Source organism: Pelodiscus sinensis, chromosome 29 (assembly GCF_052426305.1).
Source record: "Pelodiscus sinensis isolate ZL-2025 chromosome 29, ASM5242630v1, whole genome shotgun sequence".
Taxonomy (NCBI): domain Eukaryota; kingdom Metazoa; phylum Chordata; order Testudines; family Trionychidae; genus Pelodiscus; species Pelodiscus sinensis.
The window spans coordinates 12,450,721-12,476,210 of NC_143080.1; the positions used below are offsets into that span (position 1 = coordinate 12,450,721).

The 25,490-nt window shown below is 49.0% G+C and overlaps 2 protein-coding genes across 3 annotated transcripts in view; one reads left to right on the forward strand and one right to left on the reverse strand.

The window, feature by feature from the left end:
* Positions 1 to 7,157: 7,157 nt before the first annotated feature.
* Positions 7,158 to 9,993, reverse strand: LOC142820967 (uncharacterized). The gene is made up of 2 exons (XM_075911211.2): positions 7,907 to 9,993; positions 7,158 to 7,711 (listed from the first exon to the last, which is right to left on the reverse strand). The coding sequence occupies exons 1-2, from the start codon at positions 8,442 to 8,444 to the stop codon at positions 7,158 to 7,160; spliced, it is 1,092 nt and encodes a 363-aa protein (XP_075767326.2). The 5' UTR covers positions 8,445 to 9,993.
* A 275-nt stretch (positions 9,994 to 10,268) lies between these two features.
* Positions 10,269 to 25,490, forward strand: part of LOC102453851 (acid-sensing ion channel 2) — a 370,636-nt gene continuing 355,414 nt past the window's right edge. The window contains exon 1 of one of the 2 annotated variants that reach the window (XM_075911312.2): positions 10,269 to 11,569. In XM_075911312.2, coding sequence (XP_075767427.1) covers positions 11,021 to 11,569 — 549 coding nt within the window. In that variant the 5' untranslated portion in view covers positions 10,269 to 11,020. The remainder of the gene's footprint in view (positions 11,570 to 25,490) is intronic. The other variant, XM_075911313.2, reaches the window with a different exon arrangement.

A 25,490-nucleotide genomic window follows, 5' to 3' on the forward strand; every position in this document is an offset into this window, starting at 1 on the left:
TAGGACATGATGCATTATAATTCCTCCCATTCCCCACTCTTAAGTTGTGCAAAAAAATCCCCTAATTTGCACAAATGGAAATCAGCCTCATGAAAAAACGATCTACTTTGTTTTGCTAAAAGTACAAGTTTTATTTAATGTATTTACAGTGAGGGCAGCCTGTATACTACACCTGGCAGAGAGCTGATCTTGGATCAATCTGGTGCAATTAGTGGTGTTTTAAAAAGTTTTAAAAACTAATTGACAGCCTTCTATTATAGCCTTTCACACAACCCTTTGCCCAAATATTCCCTCCCCAAACAGCTAACTTCTACACCAAACATTCACAACTATTGGTGTTCTGGGGGAAATCATCTGGTTAAGAGGATGGTGGAGAAGAGAGAAAAGAAAGTTTGTACAGCATCTGGCCTACCATGGTTTGGCCTTTGAATGGGACTCCTTAACACTACCACCCTAGAAATACATGTCGCCTGTGGCAGTGAAAGTGGCAAGGCACCTGCTTGTGGATGGAAGAGGGCAGTAAGATCGCTTTTTATCCTTTTACTTTTCTGGATTGGTGTCAGGTTTGCCGCAACCATAGCTGTTTCATGACAAGCTGTATGTTACTTATGCATCCTATTGAGCCAATGGCAAAATTATGACTTTCACAGAGCGTGGGTCCAGTCAACTGTTACAGTCGGGTCAAATCTTAACAGCTGAAATACAGTAATTTGCTTTTCTAGATGAAAAATATATTAATGTTACTGAGATGCTGCATTACAAACATAAGATACTGATGTAACCCTCCAGTGGCCTGATTTTGATAAGAGCGCGGCAGCGTGGTGGCAGAAGTGTTCTGAAAATCTGCCATCATTGTCACAAGTGGAGGTGCAAGGAGCAGCATATTGGATTTTTGATCTGAGGAAGTGGGTCTGGCCCACGAAAGCTCATCATCTAATAAACCATCTTGTGAGTCTTTAAAGTGCTACATAGCCCTGTATTTTGCTTCAGCTACACCAGACTAACACGGCTACATTTCTATTAGTATTCCACATTGGAAAAGGCATTGCTTTGGGGCATTATCCCCTTCCTTGCAAAGGGCACCTACAGAAATGGGGCTAACTTTATGGGACTGTTTATTTATCAGTAAATAAACAGATCAAGTCCTTCATGAGGTATCATGTTACTAAGGAGTGTAGTATATTGGAGTTGTACTCCACCCTTCATTTCCAAGAGCAGATTTTTGGTAGAATGTTGGCTCTGAACTTCCATTGAAATTACTGGAATTTCGGAGCCAAAATGACTTTGGATAGGTCTTTGCCCTTCCAAAGCCATCTGTAGTGAATGGAAGTGTTCTTTGTTAACAGGAAAGTCTGCAAAGCCTCCCAGTTCACATCCAGTGCACTGTGGATTGGGATCAATATATCCCAGAATGTCAACTGCTTTGGTGTTATTACCTGTTTGCCAGTCAGTGAAAGGGTATATTCCGTGGCACCTTCAAGATCCAATCCTGCAAAGCTCATAGTCATTGTACTTATGCAGTTGATCCCATCCAAGTTAATGGAGGCTGCTTGTTGGACGAAAGTGGAATATGTGTGTAAATGCCTGCAAGAAAACAACCACAGCTTTTCTGGTCCCCATCAGGGGATGAGAATACTCCGGGATTGCATAGGATACGCTGGTTCTTGCATCTAGGAGTATGTCTATACTAGGGGATAAGATAGAATTAAGATATGCAACTTCAGCTTATTAATTGTGTAGCTGAAGTCAAAGTACCTTAACTCAATGTATGGCACTTTCCACACTGCAAGGAAGTCAAAGGGAGAGTGTTCAAACACTTCCCCTTTGACTTCTCTTACTCCTCGTGGAAGCAGGACACCGACATCAACTGGAGCACCCCTCTCAATTCAAATTACCTGAACATAAGGACATAAGAACGGCCGTACTGGGTCAGACCAAAGGTCCATCTAGCCCAGTATCCTGTCTGCCAACAGTGGCCAGCACCAGGTGCCCCAGAGAGGGTGGACCGAAGACAATGATCAAGCGATTTGTCTCCTGCCATCCTTCTCCAGCCTCTGACAAACAAAGGCCAGGGGCACCATTTTATCCCGTTTTCACTTGGCCTGCTAATTCAAACCCTGGAACAGGGGTTCCCAAACTTTTTGACACAGGGACCAGTAAATCCAATCACAAGCTTTTGGAGGACTGGTAACATTCATTTGTATATTTGCATATTCATTAAGCAAATGATGAATATTCAAAAAAGTTGTTTCTGGTCCTCCCAAAGCCCCCAGTGCCAACTTTAACAAAGCTTTTGATACGGTCACCAACAATATTCTTACCAGTAAGTTAAGGGAATATTGATTGGATAAATGGACTGTAAGATGGATAGAAAGCTGGCTAGACCAGGATTTCTCAAACTTTTTCCTTTAGTTGGAACCCGTTTGTTTCAGTACTGTTTTTTGCAGCCCAAAAATATAAATGCATATAAAAAAAGAATTAAAAATGAATACATATTCAGTGTTTCACCCGGCTGCATCCTCTGCTCAGCCTGGGCCAGGGCTTGGGGGACCTGATGCCTCATGGGCACTCCAGGAGGCGGGAGCAGGAGCAAATTGGGGGTAGGGTATCTGGCTAGGAGGGAGGGTGCAAGGAGGGGTAGGGTTGCCAGGGGTCCGGTTTTGTACCGAACCATCTGGTATTTGAGGGTTCTGTCTGGGAAACAAATTGAGAAAATACCGGACATATAAAATGTCCGGGATTTTCTAATTAGGTAAGTTTTATTATTATTAGGTGTATCAGTCTGTAGCTGCGAACTGCCTGGCTGGTAGATGTGCTCATGCTGCATGAGTGTGTCGACGAGCCAGGCAGTTTGCAACTACTCGAGGGAGGGTTTGAGGGAGGGGGGCAAAATAGAATCCCCGGGGCTGGAATCACTTGTGTGCCTGGGTCTGCATGTGCCTGGGTCTGTCCTTCTTCCCGCCAGCCAATTCACTCCCCCCCAGCTTCTCCTCCCGATCTCCCCCGTTCAGCCCTGCTTCCGGGGGCTGGTGCCCCCCCACACCGTACCAATCTTCCCCGGCCAACCCTGCTCCCCCCAATGATCCCTGACCAGCCCCGCTGCTTCTGACCCCCTCCCAGCCAACTGGTTCTCCCCCACTTCTCCTCTCAATCTCCCGTAGCCAACCCCGCTGCCCCCATCCTGCCCTGCTTCCGGTGGCTGATTCTCCCGTTCTCCTCTTCCTGATCTCCCACGGCCAGTCCCTCCCCTCCTGCTTCCGCTGGCCGTCCGTTCACCCCCCGATCTCCACCAGACAGCCCCACTGCCCCCAACCCTGCTTCCCGGTGGCCGGTTCTCCTTCCCCCCACCCTAGCCCAACCCACTCCCCTCCCGGCAGCTATGCTGAGGTCCGTTTTTTTTTTCCCGTGGCCCGGTACCGGGCTGCAACCCATAGTTTGGGAAATGCTGCCCTGGAAGATTGACAGTGTCAGCTTCAATCTTCTCTGTAGTGGAGACATACCCTAATGCAGTGTTTCTCAGCCAGTAGAATGAGTACCCTCAGGGGTACTTGAGAGATGTCTGGGGGGTACGTCAACACAACTGACATTTGGAGAAAACTGAATTTTTCTTTTAAGTTTTCCAGTTTTTTATTATGTTTGTACTTTTTACACCCAAAAATTTCATCGCCAGCCTGGCTACAAATAAGTTGTTTAAACAAATGTGTTGCAATGGTAGAAAACAAATTGTGTTTCTGAAAACTATAGGTACTGGGGGTACTTACAATTTTGTTGTTGTTCTTGTTATTGAAAAAGGGGAACTTTATTAAAAGAAAAAAAAAAGGTTGAGAAACACTGCCCTAAAATAGTAATAGAAATGTAGCCGTGTTAGTCTGGTGTAGCTGAAGCAAAATACAGGACTATGTAGCACTTTTAAAGACTAACAAGATGGTTTATTAGATGATGAGCTTTCGTGGGCCAGACCCACTTCCTCAGATCAAAGTGGGTCTGGCCCACGAAAGCTAATAAAATCTAATAAACCATCTTGTTAGTCTTTAAAGTGCTACATAGTCCTGTATCTTGCCCTAAAATAGTAATAGAAAAGACACTGCCCTAAAAGACACTTTTTCTAAAGGATGTAAATATAAGACTGCAATGGCGCCATCTACTGGGTACAACTATAAAAAATAAACCCATAAGAACATGAATATTTAGATTATAATATCCCAGTGGATCAAAGGCAAACAGTGCGGTCTATTGTTTGATATTATACATTTATATTATTTATTCCTCATTAAAACATAAATAAAAATGAATGCAGTTCAGACAATTTCATGTGCCAAAGGTAGCTTGCATTTTAAAGGAGTAGATGAAATAATCCGTATGAACTCATCCTAGGTGTTATAGAAATATTATTAATCAACATGTAGCTGTATAATATGTCCAGACAATTGACTGCCTATTTTTGTGGTTAGTTGTTAAGAATGTTCAAGAAACCAAATAGTCAAACGCACTCAAATGTACTGTCTCAAGACAAAGTACAACACAAAAAGGATTTGCAAATACCTTCTTTATAGGAAGCAATTCTTATCTGACAACCTGTATCCTTCAGCCGTGGTGTCCAACCTGTTCTGAAGATAGTGAACTATAGTGGCTAGTGCTAACGAGTACATCTACACAGCAGTGTTATTTTGGAATAACTAATGTTATTCCAGAATAACATAGTCCGTATCTATTTGATCTGAGGAAGTGGGTCTGGCCCACGAAAGCTCATCATCTAATAAACCATCTTGTTAGTCTTTAAAGTGCTACATTGTCCTGCATTTTGCTTCATAGTCCGTATCGACACTACAAGCAGCTATTTTGACATAATGTCAAAATAATGTTGAGATGGAGGACTTCTTACTCTGACTCCTGTAATTTTTATTTTATGAGGAGTAAGGGAAGTAAGAGGAAGAGTGCTCTACCTCAGATTTCCTTCTGTGCAAACAGCGCCAAATGCCAAAATAAGCTATTTCAACTTAAGCTAAGCATTTCACGTAGCTCAAGTTGTGTAGCTTATTTTGGCTGTAGCCCTGCTGAGTAGTGAACTAGCTCACAGGGAACTAGCCACCTCAATTGGCCAAATAGCCACATTGTTCAAACCAATTAGCTACACTTAACTGGCCAAATAGCCACATGTGGCTAGTAGCTAGTGGCTTGAGAGCTTTGGGGGAAAAGGGTATGTCTACACTACAGCGCTAATTCAAACTAACTTAGTTTGAATTAGTTAATTCGAACTAAGCTAATTCGAACTAGCGCATCTAGACTTAAAAACTAGTTCGAATTAGCGTTTTGCTAATTCAAACTAAGGCGTCCACACTGATTGGACGCTGGGGCGCACTTAAGGGCAGCTGAAACCGGTTCTGGCAGGGCATCAGGTCAGTAGTTGCTTTGTGTGGCTGCTGTCTGAGGCTATCTGAGGCTCGTGCTTAAAGGGACCCCCCTGGACAGCCGGTTCTCAGCTTTTCCTGCTTGCTTGCCAACCTCGCCGAGGGACAGCAAAGCGTTGGTCTCTGTGCCCGTCTGTGTCGGTGCTTCCCTCTGGGGCCGCCGCCGCAGTTGGCAACATGGAGCCAGAGCTCGCCCTCGGTTTTCTGGTGCAGTTTTTGGACTTGCTGCTGCAAGCCTGGCAGCAATGGCTGGAGGCTGCCTGGCACCACCTGGTGCACGTCAACCCCCTGCCTCTCCACCTGGCCGCCTTGGGGTCTGTGGAGGATCCGCAGCAGTGCCCGGACACCAGCGTGCCCTGCCGCATCTGGCGTCTGCACACCAGCAGCGACTGGTGGGACTGCATCGTCCTGGAGCGCTGGGGAGACAGACAGTGGACCCAGAACTTCAGGATAAAGAGGGACACCTTCCTGGAGCTCTGCGAGTGGCTCACCCCTGCTCTGCACAGAAGGGACACTCGCATGAGGCCCGCCATCCCCTCCCAGAAGCGTGTGGCCATCGCCCTCTGGAAGCTCTCCACGCCGGACAGCTACCGATCCGTCGGGAACCAGTTCGGCATCGGGAGATCCACCGTTGGAGCACTGCTCATGCAGGTATGGCACTCACCAGCCACTGGGCCGGAGGGGATGGGGGCTGCAAGGAGGGGATGGGCCACCCCAGGGAAAATGGGGGAGGGAGGGAAGGAGGTGAAAGTGCCCTGCACCGGAGGGGTCGGTCTGTCCCGGCTGTACTACATGCCGCCTGTGGGGGTTGCTTCCGGGAGTGGGGTGCGGGGCAGTGCCAGGGCAAGAACACTCCCAGCCACCCGGGCGCCCCAATGATTCGCGGTTTCCTGTGTCCCTCTGCAGGTGGTCAAGGCCATCAACCGGGTGCTGCTCTGCAGAGTGGTCTGCCTCGCCGACCCGGACGCTGTCATCCAGGGGTTCGGCGCCCTCGGCTTCCCCAAATGCGGGGGGGCCATCGATGGGACACACATCCCCATCCGTGCCCCGGAACACCAGGCCTCCCAGTACATCAACCAAAAGGGGTACTTCTCCATACTCCTGCAGGCCGTGTGTGACCACCGGGGACTGTTCACAGACATTAATGTGGGCTGGTCCGGCAAGGCACACGACGCACGGGTGTACCGCAACTCCTCCGTGTGCCAGCGGCTGCAGGCCGGGACCTTCTTTCCCGACCACCACGTCAGGGTCGGGGACGTGGACATGCCCGTGTGCCTGGTGGGGGATGCGGCCTACCCCCTACAGCCCTAGCTCATGAAGCCGTACACGGGGCACCTCAACCCCTCCCGCCAGGCTCACCAGGGCCCGCATAGTGGTGGAGGGGGCCTTTGGACGATTGAAAGCCAGATTTAGGTGCCTCCCCGTCTCGACCTCGCCAAGCACAATATCCCTCCCGTGGTGGCAGCATGTTGTGTGCTGCAAAATTTGTGCGAGAGAAAGGGGGAGGCTTTCCTGCCAGCTTGGATGGCTGAGGCTGACCACATGGCTGGCCACTACGCTCAGCCCCGCACCGCCACCATCCGGGAAACCCAGCAGGGGGCTGTCCGGATCCGGGAAGCCCTGCGGCATAGCTTCCAGGTGGAGGAGGAGGACTGAAGTCTCCCTGCATGCCCCACTGGGGCCTTCTTCCACCCTCTCCTCCTTCCCCTCCCTAACCCCCCTTCCTAATGTCAAATAAAGACATCTGTTTTAACAACCAAAATCTCGTTTTATTTTACATAACTGGGATGGGGGGAGGGAGGAGTGAGGGTGGGAGAAGGGAGGGAAAACCAGGGAGGAGGGAGCTGGAAAGGGGGAGGAAGGGAAGGGAAAGCTCAGGGTTGGAGGTCGGGCTGGCTCTCCCGTCTTGCAGCACTGCGGGTGCGGGGGCGTCAGGGGGGAGTGGGTGTGGAGGGTGGGGCAGGAGGGACAGGGGGTGCGGAGGAAGCGGGAGGGGGAGCAGGAGTGGGAGGAGGAACGAAAGCTGGGACGGCTGCAGGGGTCGGTGCAGGAGGAGGCAGGAACCTGTCCACCAGGGTCTGGAGGTGGCCTCTGAGGGCACAGCCCTGCTTCTCCAGCGCCTCCAAACTCTGCTGCCGCAGCCGCCGGTCCTCCCGGACCCAGTGGTCCTGGGTGCGGAGCTGGTGATCCAGGAACCGCAGGCGCCACCGCTGGTACTCCTCCTGGTTCCTGGCACGCCTGCTGGCCTGGGTGCGGGTGACTGTTGCAGGGGGGGGTGCGCCCTGCAGTCCCAGGTGCTGCAGCTGTGGTGAAACAAGAGCAGCGGTCAATTCTCCCTGGGGACAAGATGGGTGAATCCCAGCCCCCCTCTGCAAGGCCAGGGCCCCTGCATGACACCCAGCTGCTGCTCCACGGCGGGCAAGGCCCAGTAGCATGGTCCCTGGGCTCTCTCTCCTCCCACCCCACCATACACATAAGGGGAGCATGATGGTTCTCACATGTGGAGGCCTCCCCGGCCTCGGACGACACAGGCGATGTGCTCTGTGGGGTGCCTCGTGGGTCCTGGATCCTGGGCAGGCTCCCTGCAGGCTCCTGGCTCTCGGTGTCCTCCTGCTCCTGCTCCTCCTCCTCCGTATCCGGGACGGGTCCCTCTGCCCCGGGGTCTATCACCACCCGGGGGGCATGGACGGCGTGAGCCCCCAGGATGCAGTCCAGGGCCTGAAAATGGGGGCAGGCCTCCAGGTCGGCCCCTGGCAGGCATGCGCTGGAGTAGGACTGCTGCAGGTCCTTGATTTTACAGCGGACCTGCTCCCGGGTCCGCAGGTGTCCTCTGGTGGCCAGGCTGTCAGCCATGTGGCTGTAGACGGCCACGTTCCTGTGGCTAGTGCAGAGATCATGGACATTGGAGGCCTCCCCCCAAACCTCGATGAGGTCCACGATCTCCACACTTGACCAGACGGGCGCCCGCTTCTTGCGGTCCCGTGCAGGCTCCCGGGAAGAGGGGGAGGGCTGGGTGGCATCGGGTGGCTCGCTCATGGTGTGCCAGGTGCAGGGTCTTCTGGCTGCGTGTTGGCAGGCTTGCAACTGGCACAAACACTGTAGCCAGACCGTGGCCCTTTAAGGGCTCCGGGGCCGGGAGGGGGGCATACGAGTTTCCCTGGTGGTGCCCAGAGTGGCCACCAGGGCAAGCTGGGAAGGGCTAGCCTCCAGCTAGTTCGAATTAAGTGGCTACACAGCCCTTAATTCGAACTACTTAATTCGAACTAGGCATTAGTCCTCGTGGTATGAGGTTTACCTAGTTCGAATTAAGCGCTCCGCTAGTTCGAATTAAGTTCGAACTAGCGGTTTGCATGTGTAGCGCCTATCAAAGTTAATTCGAACTAACGCCTGTTAGTTCGAATTAACTTTGTAGTGTATACATACCCAGCGCTCTTTTCTGTGTGTTAATCCTGATGGGGCCTCTAGGGCTACATCTGCACTGAACTGTAGTTCGAAATAAGGATGCAACTTGAGCTACATAAATTGTGAATCTTATTTCAATCTTATTTCAAAAAAGCTTATTTCATAATTTGGCCTGTCTACACAGCACCAAATTTAGAAATAACCTGCTATTCCGAAACATTCCTCACTCCTTGTGGAATGTTTAGTGGGATGTTGGAATAGCGAGCCTGAAATAACGGGCTTGGTATGAAGACGCGAGATAGCTATCCCGACGTAGCGTTGCAGTGTAGATGTAGCCTAGCCGTTCTCATTATATAAATTAATAGTAATAAAATGGTGTCACGCCACTTGTAAACTTGGCAGTACCCTGACTGTTGGTGGATATTAGCCTTTCATTTCTCAGTTTAAACTGAGAAATATGCAAAAGATTTAGAAAAGCCAAAGAATGTAATTGGCAGTTGAAAGCCCTGTCTTCGTTTCTGCCTGGAAACATCCTGATACTTTGCCCCTTGGCTACTGAAGAAGAGAAAACAAAGTCTGGCTTCAAGTAGACAAGGTGCTTGTGAGAACTCTCAAAAGGGCAACAAGTCACATAGGGGAAGCCTCGCCTGTGTGTTCTAATGTGCAAGTGGGAAGGAAAGGCCGGGCTGGGAGGGGACAGCAGGAGGTTTAAAGGTACCTGGCATAGCAAGGCGGCCTGGGCTGATTGAGGAGGGTGGGTTGTGGGTCGCTGCCGCCCGCCCCCCGGCTTGAAGCGGATTCTATCGTAGACAGTTGGCTCCCTGGCTCTCGCTACCCACTATACTTGAGTGTCCCCGCGGCCTTGCTGCGTGTCCCTGCTAGGAATCACTCGGGGGCGTGGGGAGAGATGGGGATGCCGGCTGAGAGGGAAGCAGGAGAAACCCCTTTTCCCTTGGGGGCCCTTGCATCAGCCCATCGCACCCGCCTAATCTGGTGTGCAGGCCTCGAGACCCCCCCCCCCCCCCCAGCAACCCATGAATCCTCCCGTGGCCCCTGGAGCCCTCCACCTGCCCTGGCTCCGGGCTGCTGCTCCGCAGGCCCGGCCGGGGTAGAGCTCCCCTGCCCAAGCTGCTGGCGAGCGGGGAGGGTTAATAAGAGTCCGGGCGCGCGCTGCCTGCGCCCGAGGCAGAGCAGCCTCCACCCACCCATCGCCGCCCCCTCCTCGCTGGAGCCGGGCGCGTCGTGCCCCGCTCCCCAGCAGCGCGCTACGCGCCGGGAACCCTTCCTGCCTCTCCAGGGCGCGCGCCACGGAGGGCTCCAGGCTCGCTCCGCTTCCCGCCTGGGCAGCGCCTGCAGCCCCCCCGCGCCCGCTTCTGCTCTGACCCGGTGCGGGAGGGGGGGGACTTGCTGCTTCCACCTCCCCCCACCCGGGCTCGGAGGGGGCCCAGTGCGCAGCGCCCCGGGAAGCCGGCGGAGGGAGCTTGCGCCCGGCAGCCCGAGCCCCGGCGCCCAGCCCCGGGCTGGGATTTGAAAGCCTCGCTCGCCTCCCTTCTGCCACCGCCGCTGCGGCGCCTCCTCCCCTTCAGCGGCGTCGCTGGGAGAAGGAAGCTGCAGCCGGTGCAGCGCCGGAACCCGGCAGAAGCGGCTCTGGGTGGGATTGTGCGAAGATGCGCTGCGGCCAGCGGAGAGAGGAGAGCCCCGCCGAGCCCCGGCACTGATCGCGGCGGGCAGCGCCACCCCGTCCCCGGCCATGGCCTCCTGAGCGAGCGCGGGACTGGCGGCAGGGGCTCTTGGAGACCAGGAGCTAGATCGAGCGCCGGGCTGGGGCAGCCCCGCGGGGCGCTCGGTGGCGGGGAAGGGGATTAGCGCCCGTGGAGTCGGTGCCCGGCGCAAGTCTCCCTACAGCGAGTGTCCAGGCGCCTGCCCAGGGCGCGGCCGCAGGGAGAGGGGCGAGGGCTGCCCGGTGTCCGAGCGCACGCAGCGGGAGAGGCGCCAGGGCCCGGCGGAGAGGGGGCCCGTCTGCGGAGGGTGCCGGGCATGCCTCGCCGCCGGAGCGCCTGCCCGGCTGAGAGTTCCCCGCTGCTGACGCCGGCGGCTCCCCATGGCGGCTGCCCCAGCCGCTCGGGGCCGCTGCTGGCCGCAGCCTGACTGAATGCTGGGTCTCGGGCCGGGGGGCCGCGATCGCCTTGCGGCGGCGGAGGGGCGCGCCCATGGCGCGGGGGCGCCGGGCGCGCCGGGCACCGCTGCTGCGCCCCCGGCTGCACGGGCTGCGGCAGATGTGCTGGCGGCGGGCGGCGCTGCAGCGGCGAGCGCTCTGGGTGCTGGCCTTCTGCACCTCGCTGGGCTTGCTCCTCTCCTGGTCCTCCAGTCGGCTGCTGCACTGGCTCGCGTTCCCCTCGCACACCCAGGTGCGCACCGAGTGGAGCCGCCAGCTGCCCTTCCCCGCCGTCACCTTGTGCAACAACAACCCGCTGCGCTTCCCCCGCCTCTCCAAGGGAGACCTCTACTACGCCGGCCACTGGCTGGGGCTGCTGCTGCCCAACCGCACAGCCCGCCCGCTGCTCACCGACCTGCTCCGCGGCGACCAGGCGCGCCTGCAGTGGTTTGCCAAGCTCGCGGACTTCCGCCTCTTCCTGCCGCCCCGCAACTACGAGGGCATCAGCGCCGACTTCATGGACCGCCTGGGCCACCAGCTGGAGGACATGCTTCTCTCCTGCAAGTACCGCGGCGAACTGTGCGGGCCCCACAATTTCTCCGCGGTGAGTGGGCCCAGGACAGCCAGCCGCGGGGCTCTCCTCCGTCAGAGCTTGAGCTCGGTGACCCTCTCACCCAGGCTCGCATCTCTAATCCCCCCTCCCCACCCCGCACTCCCACTCCAAATCAGGACCTTGCTATGCTCTTCCCCACCTTTCCTGTCTCCAAGTCAGCTCAGCTCTCCTCAGTAGGTGTTCCCCTCTTTAGGGACTAGCCCCCAGCAACTTCCCAGCCCAGCTTGGCCAGGATCCAGGCCTTTTTTGCCCCCTGCTTCCCATGAGTCTGGCCCACCCTGACATTCCAGGGTGGTAGGCGCCACCAATGTACTAGGTGGGGGTTGTGGAGGGAAGCAGAAGTTACAATCAGGGCCCCACTTTAGCACTTTATTCCCCATGGCCAAAGCAGGTTAGGATTTAAGTTCCCCTCCCCAAGTCACAGGGCTGTGACCTGGCTCTTTTCCAGGGAATGTCAGCATGCTAGCTTGGAACAGGTTGTCTCTTGAAAACTAACATGTTCTGAGACATAGCAGTAAAACAGGTGCAGACTCTGCTAGATTGCTTTGGACATTCAAGTATGTGGCATGGTCGTTTTATTCAGTTTTTCTTTTGAGGAAGGGGGAGATGGGGGCTAAAATCCCATAATTCAATCTGGGAGGTCGCCATGGGATTTTGCCGATGTGAATTGGGACATGCTGGCTGCCAGCTTTGTTTTGAAAAACGATTGTGTTGGTGATCAGAACTGAAACACATCAATATTCAGCCCCCTCTGGGTTTTTGCTGCAACTTTGACAAGTGATCTGGGGCTGGAGTAGCCAAGGAACTATCTCTGGGACACAGGTGAAAGAACAACTTGTATAGTAGGGTGCTGAGTGTGACTGGACCAAACTGTAAACAGTATATAATGGAAACTACTTCCAGCCCCCACCCCCAATCTCTAGTTGTAGCACCAACAGAGGAGCTTATGGGTGTGGTTTTTGACAAAGAGGAAGCAGCGGTGTGAAATGACATTGGCTCAGAAAGCTCTGGACAGAATTCTATTGTGTGCGGGGTGGTGCGGTGGATGGACATATGCACAGTGGGTGGCCAGCATGCAGTGCAAGGCACCTGGGCTTAGTTTTTAGTTCAGCCCAGGAAGGGTCAAATGGGAGAGTGTTGTCCTTGTTAGCACAGGTCAAACTGAAAGGCAAACAAGCTTGGCTTTACAGTGGCATATTGGACATCTAAAAACCCACGCACAAGGTCATATTAAAAAATCATTCCTCCCTCCCACTTCTAGGCTGCAGTTCCGTCTACCCAAGTCCTGCCAGCTTCTTAACCGTGTTTCTGAATTTGGCAATAATGGCAAATCATTAATCATGCTAACAACACTGAGAAGATCAGAGTTAGAAACCCTCCCCTCTTCAGCCCTTAGTTCTGTAACCATCCTGTCCCCATGGAATCCCTGATAGAACTCCACTCTTATGGGCTGCCTAGCCAATTTGCTGTGTGCACTCCTGTCTCCCCAAGATTGGCTATAGAACTTCATCCAGGAGAGCCCCAGCTGGCAGCAAATAAAAGAGTATTGCCTCCCAATAGAACAAGTCTGTCTCTTGTGAGGCTTCTGCTTTAAAAACTGTCACCCCCACTCCTCTCAGGCTGGCACTGCCCACAAATGCTTCCTCCTTAGAGAAGCCAGGGCTTCCAACATACCCTAAGTTTCCAGAATCAGAGGGGTAGCCGTGTTAGTCTGAATCTGCAACTCTAAGTTTCCAGAGTTCTCCAGCCCCAACAGGGAAGAAAAATCTCCCCAGGTCAGCTTGTGTCCACAGAGCCTGCTTGCATGTGAATAGAGAGACTGTTGCTCATGCTATTAGATATATATTTTTGCTAGACTCTAAGGTGCCACAGATCTACTCATTTTTTAAAAAGTTGCAAACTAATACAGCTGCCCTGCGGCTTCTTAGCAGCTGTGAGTTGTGCTAAGTCACTGTTGAGCCAGGCAATCCAAGTTAAAAGCATCGCTGCACTTGAGTCCAGGGATTTTGTGTGTGGACAGGAGTCAAGTGAAGCTGCAGGTCCAGTTCTGCTTTCCTTGTTCTCAATGAGCAGGACATCACTATGCAAGTCATCCCTTGGCATTCTCTGGGATTTTAAGTGCAACTCCATGGCAGCAATGCACCTTCATAAATGGCAGCTATCACTTGACTTCTTTGAATGCCCCTCTCCTCCTCCATTGACTGCAGGCTAATATATGGGCTGGAATTTTCTGCTTTTCCAATCTCGATAGAGCTACCAAGGAGAAAAGGATGCAGGTTGCGATTTAAATGCCACATGTGCTGAGAGTCTTTAGGGAGATCGAGCTGTGACCTTGCAGTGCTGTTGCACACAGGAAGTGCATTCAGTTCCCTAGCCTGTATACCTAGTTTGAGATGGATACCTAAAATCAAGAGAAACAATATTCTGAAACTTGTGACTTGAGGCTGGCTGGCTGCTAAACTGTAAAGAGATGGGGGAAAGGGGTGGAGGGGAGGAGAGAAGAGACGACGCCCCTGTGGGTCTGTTTTGCTCAGCCTAGGTGCTGTTGAGCTAGCATGTGTTACTGTATCTATGGGCAGAAGTGGCAGAGTTTCATCTTACTAACAAAGCTGCCTGTGCTAACAAGAAGAGGTCTGGTCTTTGCTGGCAGTTGTTTAGGAGTAGATACACAAAACCCTATAGGACAGCAGAGGAAAACTCATGAATAAGAAGCAGGGAGTGAAGGGGAAATTCAACCTGCATTTTGAAAACAGCCACCCTCCCATCGATAGCGTACATATTTTGCTCCATTTATGAGTGCAGTAATGACTGCCGGTTTTAATTAATTCTTATTAAAATCTTAGAGAGCAAGGAAGAGATTATTTGTAGGCACTTTTATCCTGAGAAACACGAAGCCTCAAGCACTGTTTCTGCTTGATATTAGGGAAGGATTCCAGGGACAGCAAATGTAGACTTCTGTTTGATGCTACAGCCAACCATCCAGGTACCAATGACTGTAGCAGCTGTTTCTTACAGTCTTCTTCAGACTAATGAGTATGTTTTTTCCCCATCCTTCTTGTTTATGTTGGCAAGACAGATCAGAATCCAGATCTTGAGGGTAGGAGCAGAGGAATGAGTTGTGCATCATCAGTGTTGCAGCTGGGCAGGCTAGTCAAGCGAGAACATTGCATTCTGAGCTGACCTGAAGGTTGAATATGAGGCCATGTCTACACTAGGAAATTATTTTTTAGAATTTACTAAATTCTACTTCTGGGCACCTGATTTTACAAATTTGAAATTCTGTGTTTTCACTACGGGGAAGAATCAAACGTACTCCGAGGCAGGCTCCGTTAATGTGAATGCCCTACCCTGGACTCAGAGCCCCAGAAAGCACTTTGGGGAGCTTCGGGAGGCCTCCCAGAGGCCAATAAATTCAAATTAGTGGCACTGGATTGTCCATGCTAACATTATTTTGGACTTACAAGTTTGGAATTCGCATTAATCCTTGTGAAAAGCAGGACTACAGAGTTTGAATTCCGTGGTCCTTTGTTTTGGAATAACGGACTTGGTAGTGTTGGATGTATTGCTTGATGAGGCTAATTTCTGACTAAGCTCCTAGTGTAGACCACGCCTGAATTCATGCCTCTATCATTTGAGAAGTTCTGGGGGTTTCAGGTTCTATTCTCAGACACCCTACGCAGCTTGCATTGACTCTAGTGTGAGCTAGGGGTGGGGATGGGATGGGATGGGAAGGCAGAACTTGTTCTCATGTTCAAAACTGAAGTGCTTTGAGCTGAGTTTGTGTGTCATGCAAAGCTTCTGCTTTTTCTGCAGATAATGTAATAGACGAACAAAGAACCAAAAGAGTGTTGCTGGAGCTATGCACAGATATGTAAAATAAAGCAGGTAAAGTAGCTGAATGTATTGAATGTATACCCGTTAACATGGTATTTTGCAATTCAGATAGCTACTTGGATGCTTAAAGAAAAATGTAAGTGCTCTTGTTTACCATTTTCCAAAATGCAAGAGGGAGGAGATAGTATATATAGGAGAAATTATAGACAGCAAATTCAAAATAGATACAGGGTTGAGTGTTTTAAGTTCTGTTTTTTTTTTTTTTTTGGCACTGCACAACTGATTTGTGGAACTCTCTGTGGCAGGATGTACAGGGAACTAATGTGGCTAGTTAAAATATCGCTACATATTTATGTGAAAAGCAAATGTATGTATCGTTTTTGAATGGCTGTTAATGAAAGGCAAAATCTGACTTGGCTTTCGTAGTTATGGTATCAAGAACAAAAATGGCAATGGGTTATATTCTGCAAATGGTTCTGCTCAAAGCCATAAGGAGTTCAGCTGACTTCTATGCAGCTGTGCCTGGGAGTTTCCATTTGCAGAACCTGGTCTTAGAAGCTTTTGAGTCTCGTTCTTTTAGGCCCTTATTCCAGACAGCATTATGATTGAGAACAGTAGCAGTATTCAGGATAGGGTTTAAACACATGTACTGAATTCTGTCCTGAGCTGGAACTTTAGGACATGAGTAGCGCACCAGTGGAGTCATGCAGGAAGTAATACTATGGCAAGGCTGGATTGAAGTATTATAGATAAGCTTGAAAGTGATAAATGTTTGTTGGGAAATATCAATTTCATCGCACACACACAAGCTGAGGAAAGCACATTTCCATTGACGGTAACAGAAATTTACAGAGTAGCAAAGGAAGAAAAATGCTACTTGAGAATGTAATGTTTGATTTCAGGATATGTAGTTTGATCTGTGTGTTGAACAGTTATAAAACTTCAATTTTTTGAATCTTAACATCTCCTGTCATTAAATAATTGTGGCCCCTTCATAATTTTCAGCAATGGGTCTGTATAAATTAATAAAAACAGAAAGTAAAAAAACATAAAAAGCATAAAAAGTATGGCAATGACCGCGCCCCTCTACCCCCTTCTGCTGTAGCATGTGAAAGTAGCTCACCTGCTAGTGTGATCTGGATATGTCTCACATAATCATTTCCCTTCCCTTGACCACTGATTCACCTGAGTCCCTTCTGGTCTTTGCCTTTGGCCGGCATAGTCCTGTCTGCTGTGGTCTGTAATACTGTGGGCTCATTTCTGTTCTTGGATTCAGTGTGCGAGTGCTGGTGGCCTGTGATGTACTGGGGATTCAGACTAGATGCTCTGGTGGGCCCTTCTTGCCTATAAGTCTATGTCTGTGACTCTGTACTGCAATAAACTATTAAACAATCAGTTTGTAAGCACCTAAAGGATAAAAGGGTGATAAGGAATAGCCAGCATGGATTTGTCAAGAACGAATCATGCCAAACCCTTCTAATTTCCTTCTTTGATGGGGTTACTGGCTCAGTGGACGGATGAGATCAATCTTGATTTTTTTATTAAGGCTTTGGAAACAGTCCCAGATGACATTCTTATAAGCAAACTAGGGAAATGTAGTCTAGATTACTATAAGGTGGGCAAACTCAAAGGCTGTGTCTAGACTGGCAAGTTTTTCTGGAAAATCAGCCACTTTTCCGGAAAAACTTGCCAGCTGTCTACACTGGCCACTTGAATTTCTGCAAGTATACCGACTTCCTACTGTCTGAAATCAGTGCTTCTTGCGGAAATACCATGCTGCTCCTGTTCGGGCAAAAGTCCTTTTTGCGCAAAATGTTTGCGCAAAAGGGCCAGTGTAGACAGCTCAGAATTGTTTTGTGCATAAAATCCCCGATCGCGAAAATGGCAATCGGAGCTTTTTTGTGGAAAAGCGTGTCTAGATTGGCACGGACGCTTTTCTGCAAAAAGTGCTTTTGCGGAAAAGCATCCGGGCCAATCTAGACGCTCTTTTCCGCAAATGCTTTTAACGGAAAATTTTTCCGTTAAAAGCATTTGCGGAAAATCATGCCAGTCTAGACGTAGCCAAAGAGTAGTTGTCAATGGTTTATGTCAGACTTAGAAGTTGGATCTAGAGGGATGTGACAGAATTATTAAATTAAATGATTACATAATTACAGGCAGTCCCCGGGTTACGTACAAGATAGGGACTGTAGGTTTGTTCTTAAGTTGAATCTGTATGTAAGTCGGAACTGGCGTCCAGATTCAGCCGCTGCTGAAACTGACCGCCAGTTCTGACTTACATACAGAATCAACTTAAGAACCCCAGGCGTCCCCAAGTCAGCTGCTGCTGAAACTGATCAGCAGCTGATTCCAGGAAGCCCGGGGTAGAGCAACTCTGCCTCTGGCTTCCTGTAGTCAGCGCTGGTCAGTTTCAGCAGAAGCTGACTTGGGGACGCCTGGGGCAGAGCAGCTGGGGTGCTGCTGGGTTGCTCCAGTAGCGCCGCTCCTCGGTGCTACTGGACCAACCCAGCAGCACCCCATCTGCTCTGCCCCAGGCGTCCTGATTCAGCCGCTGCTGAAACTGACCAGCAGCGGCTGAATCAGGACCTGGGGCAGAGCAGCTGGGGTGCTGCCGGGTTGGTCCAGTAGTGCCCAGAGTGGTGCTGCAGGACCAATCGGCAGCGCCCCAGCTGCTCTGCCCCAGGGTCCAAAACAAAAGCCTGGTCTGCTGGGGAGGGGGCACACTAGCTGCGCCCCCCCCCCAGCAGACCAGGGACACGGGGAGCAGAGCCGCAGCGGCAGCGGGGTGCCGCGCCTCTGAGGCTTTGCTCTGGCAAAGCCTCAGAGGCACGGGACCCCACCGCGGCTGCAGCTTCAGTCCTGGTGCCTGTGGTCTGCTGGGGACGGTCCCCAGCAGACCACAGGCACCCGGACTGAAGCCGCAGCCGCGGGGAGGTCCCGCGCCTCTGAGGCTTTGCCAGAGCAAAGCCTCAGAGGCACGGGGAACCGCCGCTGCTGCCGCTTCAGTCCCGGTGCCTGTGGTCTGCTGGGGATGGTCCCGAGCAGACCACAGGCACCCGGACTGAAGCGGCAGCAGCGGCGGTTCCCCGCGCTTCTGAGGCTTTGCCAGAGAAAGCCTCAGAAGCGTGGGAACCCGCCCGGTGCCCCTGGTCTGCTGGAGACGGTCTCCAGCAGACTAGGGGCACCGGAGCAGCTTACGAACGGGGCTTTCTCGCCCCGACCTGCGGGGCGAGAAAGCCCCGTTCGTAAGTGCGGATCTGACGTAATTCGGATCTGCGTAAGTTGGGGGACTGCCTGTCCCTAAATTATCACATCCAGAATTATTAAATATTCTCATTAATGACTTAAATAATGTAATAGAATGTATGCTTACAAAAACAGTGAATGACACCAAAGCAGGAGGGATTGCAAGCATTTTGGAGAACAGAATTACAATTCAAAATGACCCTGTCAAATTGAAGAATTGATCTGAGAGCAACAAGAAGAAATGAATTAAAGACAAGCACGAGTGTGGATAGGAAGAAAAAATCAAAGGCACGGTGTCAAAATGAGGACTAACTAGCTAGGTGGTGTACCGCTGAAAAGGATTTGGGGGTTACAGTGGATGACAAATTAAATATGAATCAAGAGTTGCACAAAAGACTAATAATATCTTGAAATTTATTAAAAGAAATGTTGAATGTAGGAGACAGCGGATATGATCCTGCACTACTTGGTATTGCCGGGGCATCAGCTGGAGTACTGCATCCAGTTCTGGGTGCTACACTTTAGGAAACCGTACAGAATCCAGAGGAGAACAACAAAAATGATAAAAGGTTTAGAAAACCTGACCTCTGCAGAAAACTTAAAAAACCTGGGCAATTTTAGCCTGGAAATAAGAAGATTGAGGGGAAAGGGGGGGACATAAGGACCCGATACCAGTCTTCCAATAGGTTAAGGGGCTGTTACAAAGAGGACAGTAAAGGTAGAATAAAGCAATAAGCTTTATCTGCCACAGTGGAGATTGAGGTGAAATATTAGGTAAAACTTTCTAACTCTAAGGACTGATAAGCTCTGGAACAGGCTTCCAAGGGAAGTTTGGGATCCCTGTTATTAGAGGTGGTATCCCTGCTACTGGAACAATTCCTCTCAGGTTTACTTGGTCCTGCCTCATTCCAGGGATTGGACTAGGAGTCTTCATGAGGTTCCTTCCAACCTTGCCATTTCTAGGAATCTAATCATTTCATTGAACTGCAACAATTTAAATCAATAACCATACACTGAAAATGCTTACGAAGAATCATTGCTATTATCTGTCAAAAGTATAAAAATAAAAAATTAATTTTACCAAGCTTAATTACAGGGGGTCTTCATGTTACTGTGAAGCAAATGGACACATCTGTACCAAGAATCTTGAGCTATTGTTTTTGTTCGGTCAGTTCCATGTACGATATCACTTGATTGGTACCTACAGCTCTCTTTTTGTTTGAAGATTATTTATCATGATTGTCCTGTCCCTTATGCATTGATTTTTATGAGAAAATTATTAATATATACTCTGTGCTGAACTCCAGGAGAACCTAATGACTTCATCTTGATTTAAGATCCCCCCAAATAAAGGCAGTGTTCTTACCTGTGATACTAACTGGAAAATCGTAACTAGCAAGACACACGTGATAGGGGAGAGGTATACAAACTGAATTGAGAAATGGAAGGTTTCATTCTGTTTTGTTTATTACATTTCTGTGAAACAAACCATGTCGAACACTGTGATTTATAGGGCTGTTTCATTCATTCTATAGTTAATAGATATCTGTGTTCTCCATTCATTTTAGAACCATCATCATCTATTCTCTGAATAGAGACATTATGGAATAATAACTGGATAGAGACTTCTGTGTTAATTTGCTGCAGGATATATGATGTGCACATGGTTCATTTGCTAGAAGTACTGTAAAAATCTGCCTTGTTCTTGTATGCCTGTAAAGTTCTTTTTTTCTGGATATGCTCCCCTTGCCAGATACCTGGCTGGCATGCATCAAGCTAAATAGCAGAGACACCAATGTTGAGTTCATATTCTGTTTAGTTCTGATTGCAGACCTATATATTATGCTTATTGCTGGAGTAAGGGTAGAATTAAAGTGTCTGCAAGAACCTTATTTGTCCCTGGGAATATGTAGCATGACTGTAGCAAACTGTGTCATGTTTTGCCTTCTTGCTGTGCTACAAACATACTGTTTTACCCAATCACTAATCAACAGCCCTCCCTTTTTATAACAAAATTCCAATTTAAAAAATATTTTTAGCGCTCTTGTTTTAAACATAACTCAGAGTCTGGCTTGCTTTCATCATTTGTTTTGGAAGAGTACTGCATTTAATTATTGTGATGAGGGATGGAAGCTTTAAATATATTCCTGATTTGTACAACCAGTATTTCAAAACTACAAAATGGAGCCAGTTGAATTTAGTCTCTCACTTGTTGTTAGAACACCACTGCCAAGGCTTCTGTCTGCTGACCAGGCTGCAAGGACTTTGATGATGAAGACGATGATGTTTTATTACAGTAGTCTCTAAGTATCATGGTTGAAATCAGTGCACCACTGTGCTAGGAGCTGTATAAACATAGCAGGAGAGAGAGTTCATGTCCTGAAGAACTAAAAATCTAATTAGACAAGAATGATGAATGGTTAAGAGGGAAGGAACAGAACATATAAACAGAGCTCTGGTTGACAAATGTCACTCCAATGCTGTCACAATTCAAAAGTTAACTGCATCTTTTACCATTTGGTCACCTCCTTGTGGACAACTCATTGAGGTCTCAGACCTCTAGCCATCACCTCTCTCTAGGCAAGATCTCACAAATCTCTCCCTTCAGACTGGAGCGTGACCTTTATGCTACAGACTCCTGCAACTCTCTGGCTACGTCTAGACTGGCATGATTCTCCACAAATGCTTTTAACGGAAAAGTTTTCTGTTAAAAGCATTTGTGAAAAGAGCATCTAGATTGGCACGGACGCTTTTCCACAAAAGCTCTTTTTGCGGAAAAGTGTCCGTGCCAATCTAGACGTGCTTTTCCGCAAAAAAGCCCTGATCGCCATTTTCGCGATCGGGGCTTTTTTGCGCAAAACAAATCTGAGCTGTCTACACTGGCCCTTTTGCACAAAAGCTTTGAGCAAAAAGGACTTTTGCCCGAACGGGAGCAGTATAGTATTTCCGCAAGAAGCACTGATTTCAGTCAGTAGGAAGTCAGTGTACTTGTGGAAATTCAAGCAGCCAGTGTAGACACAGCCACTGTGTTTCTCTCAGAAAGTCTGTCTTTAGTCCTGTTATCTTGGGGGCAATGCTGGGGAGAACCCATGACCAGACAGTCTTCACAAAGCAAAGTTCTGTTTATTCAGAACCAAAGCATCACAGAGAAAACAGATCTTAAAAACAGCAACCAGCTTTCGTGCAAGGTGTCACCTACCTTCCACATCCCTTATAGGATTAAAGTACCTCAGGGCTGGGTCACAGGTCAGAGCAGTTACTTTATCCACTCTCATGTCCTTTATGTTCATAGATTTCTTGAACCAAGTGAAGCCAAACTATACTGTTTCCCCATGGGGTGAAATTTCAAAAGAACTTATCACTTATATTGTTCTCAGTATTGAGCATTTGCATTAATTACTCTCCCCTTGCCTCTGCTATTTTGTAGTTCACACTTGAATGCATCATTAGCAAGCCCTTGAAGATACATATAGCACAGATCACTTCAGTTTCCAAAGCATGTGTCACAAGGGTCATGATATTCATTAGCTTTGGTTTGATTTTTGGGTGGGGGATTTTGCTAGGAGGGGATTGACCAGGAGCACCAAAGAAGGGAGAAGGGAAGGGTAATGGGTGAGAAGAGCGTAGAGGGTAGGAGGATGGAAGCTGTGGAGATTGGGAGGGAGTTGAAGTAATTGGCTTGGGACTGAATGTTCACAGGTTGAGTAAGGTGACCTGTGTCCTCTGAGCTGTGCTATGCCTCCCCACTTTCATCGCTATTGAAGGAACCGAAGAGTTGAAATGATCCCTTTTACATTCTGTTCCTCATCAGTGTGACTGTCTGCCAAAACCACACTCTTTTCCCATCTCTCAGGGAGAGGGGTGAGGGTTTCTTTTAGAACAGGCTAGCTGCTCAGAGGCTGATTGGAATGTAGAATTGCCATTGTGCAGGGAATTCTGGGCTTATGAAACCTGATTTTGTCCCTAATTGGGATGAAAAGTCAATCACAGAATTTTTCATGAAATATTCTGCAAATATTTTGTTTTGACTGTCATTTGACTTGTTAAATATGTAACCCTTCTACCAGGTAGCACCAGCAGCAGCCAGGGCCAGGTTCAAGATCTAGGGGTTACATTTCATCCATCTCACACAGGACTGGCTCGAGTCTTAGATATCCCAGGCTTCATTTGCAAGTCCCTGGGCGCCGCCATTTTAAAATCCCCCTTAGTCCAAACTCCGTGCCTGCATCTACACACGGCACGGAGTAGGTAGTTCTAATTAAAGATCCTAATTCGAACTACCGTTACTGCTTGTGGAATGAGGAGTAACGGTAGTTCGAATTAGGATCATTAGGATCTTAGCCGCGGGCACGGAGTTTGGACTAAGGGCGGCGCCCGGGAACATGCAAATGAAGCCTGGGATATTTAAATCCCGGGCTTCATTTGCAACTCCGCTTGCCCTCATTACCCTACCTTGCTCGAACTAACGAGCTAGTGTAGATGTACCCTTAGTTACAACACACCACATTCCATTCCAACAACTGACCATCCATCAGGCCTGTAGTACTGACTGAACTGGATTTACATAACCACACCCAGGATTCTTCTCCCATTCCAGCATGACATATAAACAGTTGTTTATCTTGCAGGGCTAAATGACTGAGTGAGCATAACCACACCCTTCCCCATTCAGTTGGCTGCATTGGAAGCTGTGGTTCAGACTCTGCTCACATATGTAAAGGATATTACAGGCAGTCCCCGGGTTACGTACAAGATAGGGACTGTAGGTTTGTTCTTAAGTCGAATTTGTATGTAAGTCGGAACTGGTACATATTGTAGGGGAAACTCTAGCCAAACATTTCTCCAGAGCTCAGTTTTATTCTCCCACATCTCACTTCCCTCAGTCCTTTATTCTCAAGCTGAGGTGTCTGCTGAGAAAAGCCGCTCCCTGGTCTGCTTGGGGGGGGGGGCGCTAGCTTCGCATCTCCCTGGTCTGCTGGGGGGAAGCAGCTAGTGCGGGGTTGCCTCACCCCGTTTGTAAGTAGGGATCCGATGTAAGTCAGATCCATGTAACCCGGGGACTGCCTGTATACATGTTAAAGCATTTCAATTTCACCGAATCAGCATTTTCTGATGGGAAGCAATTCTTGTAAAAAAAATTTTTGGCCAACACTAATTTGGTTCTGTTTTGGATACTTAAATTACTTTTCATGCAATATAAAGAGAGACCCTGCCCTGATCTAGGGCAGTATAACGTGACCCTGATAAAACTGCACATACAAATACTATCTGTAAGTTTGGTAGAAAGATTTTGACAAATTGAGGGGAAATTGCATAACAACAAAAACATAAGTATGGTCATACTGTGTTAGACCAAAGGTCCATCTAGCCCAGTATCCTGTCTTCCGACAGTGTCCAATGCCAGATGCCCCAGAGCGGGTGAATAGAACAGGGAATTATCAAGCAATCCCTCTCCCGTCATCCATTCCCAGTCTCTGACAGAGGCTTGCGACACCATTCCTACCCATCCTTGCTGGTGGCCATTGATGGACCTAACCTTCATGAATTTATCTAGTTCTTTCTTGAACCCTGTTAAAGTCCTGGTCTTCACAACCTCCTCTGGCAAGGAGTTCCACAGGCCAACCATGTGCTGTGTGAAGAAAAACTTCCTTTTGTTTTTTTTTAACATGCTATCTATTAATTTCATTTGGTGATCCTTAGTTCTTAGGTTATGGGAACAAATACATTTCTTTTCCTTATTCATTTTTTCCACACTAGTCATGATTTTATAGACCTCTATCATATCCCCCCTTAGTCTTCTTTTTTTAAGCTGAAAAGTTCCAGTCTTTTAAAACTTTCTTCATAAGGGACGAATTCCAAACCTCTAAGGGTATGTCTAGACTACATGGCTCCGTTGACAGAGCCATGTAGATGACTTTACTACACATAGGAAAATTAAATGGTGATTTAAATAATTGCCTCTTCATTTACATCAAAATGGCCACCGCGCTGTGTGGATCAGCTGTTTGGCGGCACAGCGGGGCAGTCTGGACAGGCCGTGGTTGACAAGGGAAGACTTTGTCGACCGCCCTGGTAAACCTCATTTCACGAGGCATACTGGAGCGGTCGACAAAGGCTTCCCTTGTCGACCGCGGCGCATCCAGACTGCCCCGCTGTGCCACCAAACAGCTGATCCGCACAGCACGGCAGCCATTTTGATGTAAATGAAGCGATGATTATTTAAATTGCTGCTTCATTTTCCTATGTCTAGTAAGCTCATCTACATGGCTCCTTCGACGGAGCCATGTAGTCTACACATACCCGAACTGTTTTTGTTGCTCTTTTCTGAATCTTTCCCAATGCCAATATATCTTTTTTTAGATCAGGCGACCACATCTGTACTCAATATTCAAGTTATAGGCATGCCATGATTTTATATAGAGGCAATAAATATTCTCTGTCTTATTCACTCTCCCCTTTTTAATGATTCCTAACATTCTATTTGCTTTTTTGAATGCTGCTACACATTGAGTGGATGTTTTCCGAGAACTATCCACAATGACTCCAAGATCTGTCTGTTAAGTAGTTATAGCTAAATTAGTCCCCATTATGTATGTATAGTTGGGATTATTTTTTCCAATGTGCGTTATGTTACATTTATCAACATTAAATTTATTTTGCCATTTTGTTGCCTAATCACTTAGTTTTGTGAGCAGTTTAATATCGTCTGCAATAGATTTACTGGATGTAGGATTTGACTTATGAAGAAAGGTTAAAGGAATTACATATTCATAATTTGCTCGAACCAAAGGTGGATGTGATATCTGGCCACAAAGTTTTGAGGATAATAGAA